Below are 6,411 nucleotides of genomic sequence, written 5' to 3'. Positions count from 1 at the left end.
ATCGCAATAGCGTTGCCGTTTATGAACAGCGTCACATTTGTGACGACTGAGCGTTAAGAAAGGAACGCACATAGTAAATGCCGTTCGAAGTATCGTTATATAACGCCGGAGCGGCACGTTAAGTACGCTCGTGGTCTATGACGGCGTGATGACGTTACAGCGTTCCTGCGTGCCTGCCCTAGCTTGTTTTTGTCCCCTGACATCGTGATAATGGCTGCCAGTCGCCGTGGTCCACCTATGGGCATCCCAGAGCTCAAGTTCCTTATTGGAACAATGGATAGGATGCAGTATGAAACCACAGGGATGGTGCTGCACCGCAACCAGCACAAGGAGGAAGTTGTCCGTGTGGTGTCTGAGGGCCTCAGGAAGCGGTTTGGGATAACTCGGACCAAGGCCCAGATTGTTAAAAAATGGGGCGATCTCAAGTCGAAAAGCCCAGAGCGCCTGCAGGAGCTTCGCCAGGAGATTAGCAGAGGTTAGTACTCAGGTACCCAAAAGTATGTTGGACAGCTATGGGACAGTTTGAATGTTGCAGAGCCACTATGTGCCACAGCTATGGGACAGTATGAACGTTGCAGAGCCACTATGTGCCACAGCTATGGGACAGTTTGAACGTTGCAGAGCCACTATGTGCCACAGCTATGGGACAGTTTGAACGTTGCAGAGCCACTATGTGCCACTGCTATGGGACAGTTTGAATGTTGCAGAGCCACTATGTGCCACAGCTATGGGACAGTATGAACGTTGCAGAGCCACTATGTGCCACAGCTATGGGACAGTTTGAACGTTGCAGAGCCACTATGTGCCACAGCTATGGGACAGTTTCTACGTTGCAGAGCCACTATGTGCCACTGCTATGGGACAGTTTGAATGTTGCAGAGCCACTATGTGCCACTGCTATGGGACAGTTTGAACGTTGCAGAGCCACTATGTGCCACAGCTATGGGACAGTTTCTACGTTGCAGAGCCACTATGTGCCACTGCTATGGGACAGTTTGAATGTTGCAGAGCCACTATGTGCCACAGCTATGGGACAGTTTGAACGTTGCAGAGCCACTATGTGCCACAGCTATGGGACAGTTTCTACGTTGCAGAGCCACTATGTGCCACTGCTATGGGACAGTTTGAACGTTGCAGAGCCACTATGTGCCACAGCTATGGGACAGTTTCTACGTTGCAGAGCCACTATGTGCCACTGCTATGGGACAGTTTGAACGTTGCAGAGCCACTATGTGCCACTGCTATGGGACAGTTTGAACGTTGCAGAGCCACTATGTGCCACAGCTATGGGACAGTTTCTACGTTGCAGAGCCACTATGTGCCACTGCTATGGGACAGTTTGAACGTTGCAGAGCCACTATGTGCCACTGCTATGGGACAGTTTGAACGTTGCAGAGCCACTATGTGCCACAGCTATGGGACAGTTTCTACGTTGCAGAGCCACTATGTGCCACTGCTATGGGACAGTTTGAATGTTGCAGAGCCACTATGTGCCACAGCTATGGGACAGTTTGAATGTTGCAGAGCCACTATGTGCCACAGCTATGGGACAGTTTGAACGTTGCAGAGCCACTATGTGCCACAGCTATGGGACAGTATGAACGGTGAAAAGTACTATGTGGCACAGCTAACTGCTGACCGAACTTTTTTTTTCCTTCACAGAGGCAAAGAGACAGCGCCGCCGTAGACACGAGGCATCACACACCGCCTCTGAAGTCCCAGAGCCCTCCGGGTCAAAGACAACTGATCCTAGTAGGTTCCCACAATAATGTGATTTGGGTTTGGTTGCAGGTCCCCTCCTCCCCCCCCCCCCCCGGCAGCCAGTGTTGCCATATATGCTGACAGACCTTTTTTTTTTTTTTTTCCCTTCACAGAGGCAAAGACACAGCACCACCGCCGCCACGAGGCATCCCGCCCAGCCTCTTCTGGCTCTGTGCCCTCAGGGTCAACTCCTCCAGATCCTAGTAGGTTCCCACAAAAATGTTATTTGGATTTTGTTTCTGGTCCCCTTCCCCCCCCCGGCAGCCAGTGTGGCCATATATGCTAACAGACCTTTTTCAAAAATTTTTTTTTTTTTTTTTTTCTTCACAGAGGCAAAGACACAGCACCGCCGCCGCCACGAGGCATCCCGCCCAGCCTCTTCTGGCTCTGTGCCCTCAGGGTCCAATGTCCCGGAGCCCTCCGGGTCAACTCCTCCAGATCCTAGTAGGTTCCCACAAAAATGTTATTTGGATTTTGTTTCTGGTCCCCTTCCCCCCCCCGGCAGCCAGTGTGGCCATATATGCTAACAGACCTTTTTCAAAAATTTTTTTTTTTTTTTTTTTTCTTCACAGAGGCAAAGACACAGCACCGCCGCCGCCACGAGGCATCCCGCCCAGCCTCTTCTGGCTCTGTGCCCTCAGGGTCAACTCCTCCAGATCCTAGTAGGTTCCCACAAAAATGTTATTTGGATTTTGTTTCTGGTCCCCTTCCCCCCCCCGGCAGCCAGTGTGGCCATATATGCTAACAGACCTTTTTCAAAAATTTTTTTTTTTTTTTTTTTTCTTCACAGAGGCAAAGACACAGCACCGCCGCCGCCACGAGGCATCCCGCCCAGCCTCTTCTGGCTCTGTGCCCTCAGGGTCCAATGTCCCGGAGCCCTCCGGGTCAACTCCTCCAGATCCTAGTAGGTTCCCACAAAAATGTTATTTGGATTTTGTTTCTGGTCCCCTTCCCCCCCCCGGCAGCCAGTGTTGCCATATATGCTAACAGAACTTTTAAAAAAATTTTTTTTTTTTTTTTTTCTTCACAGAGTCAAAGACACAGCACCACCGCCGCCACGAGGCATCCCGCCCAGCCTCTCCTGGATCTGTGCCCTCCGGGTCAACTCCTCCAGATCCTAGTAGGTTCCCACAATTATGTGATTTGGATTAAGTTGCAGGTCCCCTCTTAACACCCCCCCCCTCCCCCGGCAGCCACTGTTGCCATATATGCTGACAGACCTTGTTTTTTTTTTTTCCTTCACAGAGGCAAAGAGACAGCGCCGCCGCCGACAGCACGAGGCATTCAACAGCGACTCAGATCCAGAAGTGCCCTCCGTGCCTCAACATTCTAGTAGGTTCCCACAATTAAGTTATTTGGATTTTGTTGCAGGCCCACTCTTTCACCCCCAACCCAAACAACCACCCTCCCCCCCCTTTGCTTATTTTTTTTATTTTTTTTCATTCACAGAAGCAAAGACACATCGGGAGACTACAGTGTTATTAATGTTATGTTTTTTGACCCACAGCTCTCGTCACTGTCAACAAAGAGGATATTGAAGCCGGCATAGACAAGTTACTCCACACTATGGCACATATTCAGGAGCAGCACAATGTGGCAATGGAGGAGCTGCAGAAGCTGCGGGACATGTGCCAGCAGTTGTAGGCGGGCCAATAATCCATTTTTTGTTGTTCCAATTAAAAGATTTAGTTAAACTTTCATTCGATTTTTTCTTTTTAGTTAACTGTACATGAATTTGTTACGTTAATTTGTTCCCTCATACAGTGCTGTGATTGAGACACACCAATCAAAAAGTAGTGATAGAATGTATAATAAAAGCTTTTATTTCAAACATTATTTTAACAAGACAAAAAAAAAAAAGGGATGTAAAAGTAGTTAGGAAATCACAAATTATGATACGACGATTGTTCCGGCTGAAAATTTTGGTGCCTGATGGGCGAAGCCATATGTAAAGGTATTGGTGTGTAGGAGTTATTAGGGGGTGGCTGGCCGAAGTGGGAAACGTGAGGATTGTGTCGCATCGATGTCTGACCCTGTGACCAACCATTGAAATTTGATGGCTCTGTCCGCTGTATTGGCCGGGAAGAGACCAAACAAGTGTTCTTGTCCAAATCGCCATCAGTACCCTTGTTTACTGCTTCCAGAATCAGACGCTCTGCTAGTATTCTTTGGTTGTCGTCCATTTTTGCCAGTTTGTCAACCACATAGTGTCCAAACCCCTCTAACGCAGGGCTAACATTTCTTGTCAACACCTTCTTTGCCAGGCTCAATAGTTCATTTGAGGCGTCTGAGGTGGCTTTCCGTTTTCTTTGAACTTGCCTCGATTGACTCCTGGCAGGTGCAGCCTCCACTAGATCTGTTGTTGTGCAGTCCTGTGAACAGTCAAGTGTACTCTCCTGCGCACTGTCATCCTGGGGGGGGGAAAAAAAAAAAAAGTTATGAACCCGGCAACAAAAAGTAGTACCACCATAACCGCATCCAAACTATATATTCGTAGTAGGTAACAAAAAGATTATAATATATTTGATGCTTAGTAATATTCTTTAACCCTCCCTTTTATTGAATACTTTGAACTACACTGTTCTGACTGCTATGGGAACCTGACCAATATTTAATAGTCTAAATAGTCTCAACAAGAGTACATCGGCAGCTTGACGCGATACTATTTTCTATATTGCTTCGATGGTATGGTTTACATATATCTCCATTTCATACATATTACGTTCCCCTTATAATTCTTGACTGCAACAGGGTTACTTATGTGTACATGTTTTTGTAACAACTTTAAACTGATGTGATAATCAGAAGTATAAAACCTAAAATGCAGAGAAAAATTATGTAATTATAGGACACATTGGTGAACTTTCGTCCAAAGAGCTACTTACTTGTTGCCCTTGTGACTCCTGCTCGGCGTGGTTCTCCGAAACTATTGGTTCCACAGGTGCCAACAATCGAAGACACGTTGAAGTCCGTGGCACCTCTTGGTCCCTCAGAAAATTAAGATGCTCAAAATACCACAGTTTTGGCACATAAACTTCTTCAGTGGAAGCTCCGGACCTTGTAGTCTGAAGAACCTTGTTCAGCTCCTTCCTCCAGACCGTGCGGAGCGCCTGGATTTTCTTTTTAATAACTGCTTCGTTAGCTGCCTCATCTGGTGCCTGACGATTGTAAAGCTCAATGAGCTGTAAGTAACCCTCCCTCCTCTTTTCCCTGTTACAATACTCAGGAGATTTTATTTTCCAGAGGCAGGGAAAAGACTGATAAATCTCGATGAAATCCCGGATGAACTCCACACGATTTGACATCTAAAAAGTAATTAAAAAAAAAAATTACATGGTTGACAAAGCGTCCTATTAACAATACTTTTGCCAGTGTGCCAAACGCTTAACAACAGCAGCCACACAAAGCGCTCATGCCTACCATCGCTTCTTCCATCTGCCGCGCCTATAGTCCACCATAACCCAAAACAGTGTACCGCCCGCTTCCCTACAGCAGCCACACAAAGCGCTCATGGTGACCATACATTGTACCATCTGCCACGCTCTAACTCAACAGACACAACCGGTCATAAGCAGTCACAACAGCGTACCATCCGCATCGCTTCAGCGGTGGAACGAAGCGGTCATGCCGAACAAACTGAGTTCCATCTACCACGCTGTAGCCCACCAGTCACGACCAGTCACGACCAGTCACAACAGCGTACCATCCGCATCGCTTCTTCAATCTGCCGCGCCTATAGTCCACCATAACCCAAAACAGTGTACCGCCCGCTTCCCTACAGCAGCCACACAAAGCGCTCATGGTGACCATACATTGTACCATCTGCCACGCTGTAGCGCAACAGACACAACCGGTCATAAGCAGTCACAACAGCGTACCATCCGCATCGCTTCAGCGGTGGAACGAAGCGGTCATGCCGAACAAACTGAGTTCCATCTACCACGCTGTAGCCCACCAGTCACGACCAGTCACAACAGCGTACCATCCGCATCGCTTCTTCAATCTGCCGCGCCTATAGTCCACCATAACCCAAAACAGTGTACCGCCCGCTTCCCTACAGCAGCCACACAAAGCGCTCATGGTGACCATACATTGTACCATCTGCCACGCTGTAGCGCAACAGACACAACCGGTCATAAGCAGTCACAACAGCGTACCATCCGCATCGCTTCAGCGGTGGAACGAAGCGGTCATGCCGAACAAACTGAGTTCCATCTACCACGCTGTAGCCCACCAGTCACGACCAGTCACAACAGCGTACCATCCGCATCGCTTCTTCCATCTGCCGCGCCTATAGTCCACCATAACCCAAAACAGTGTACCGCCCGCTTCCTTACAGCAGCCACACAAAGCGCTCATGGTGACCATACATTGTGCCATCTGCCACGCTCTAGCTCATCACACACAACCGGTCATAAGCAGTCACACCAGCGTACCATCCGCATCGCTTCAGCGGTGGAACGAAGCGGTCATGCCGAACAAACTGAGTTCCATCTACCACGCTGTAGCCCACCAGTCACAACCAAGCACAACAGCGTACCATCTGCCACATTGTAGCCCTCCAGTCACAACAGTGTACCATCCACTTCGCTTCAGTGGTGGAACGAAGCACTCATGCCGTCCATACAGCGTTCCATCCACCACGCCCAA

The 6,411-nt window shown here is 48.6% G+C and overlaps 1 protein-coding gene across 1 annotated transcript; it reads right to left on the bottom strand.

Annotated features, from left to right (window-relative positions):
- Positions 1-3,561: 3,561 nt before the first annotated feature.
- LOC138674470 (uncharacterized) lies at positions 3,562-5,463 on the bottom strand. The gene is made up of 2 exons (XM_069762311.1): positions 4,647-5,463; positions 3,562-4,172 (listed from the first exon to the last, which is right to left on the bottom strand). The coding sequence occupies exons 1-2, from the start codon at positions 5,064-5,066 to the stop codon at positions 3,645-3,647; spliced, it is 948 nt and encodes a 315-aa protein (XP_069618412.1). The 5' UTR covers positions 5,067-5,463; the 3' UTR covers positions 3,562-3,644.
- Between the last annotated feature and the right edge of the window lie 948 nt (positions 5,464-6,411).

This window comes from Ranitomeya imitator, chromosome 1 (assembly GCF_032444005.1).
Source record: "Ranitomeya imitator isolate aRanImi1 chromosome 1, aRanImi1.pri, whole genome shotgun sequence".
Taxonomy (NCBI): domain Eukaryota; kingdom Metazoa; phylum Chordata; class Amphibia; order Anura; family Dendrobatidae; genus Ranitomeya; species Ranitomeya imitator.
The sequence above is the reverse complement of the archived record's forward strand: the minus strand, read 5'-3'. Positions and strand labels throughout refer to the sequence as shown.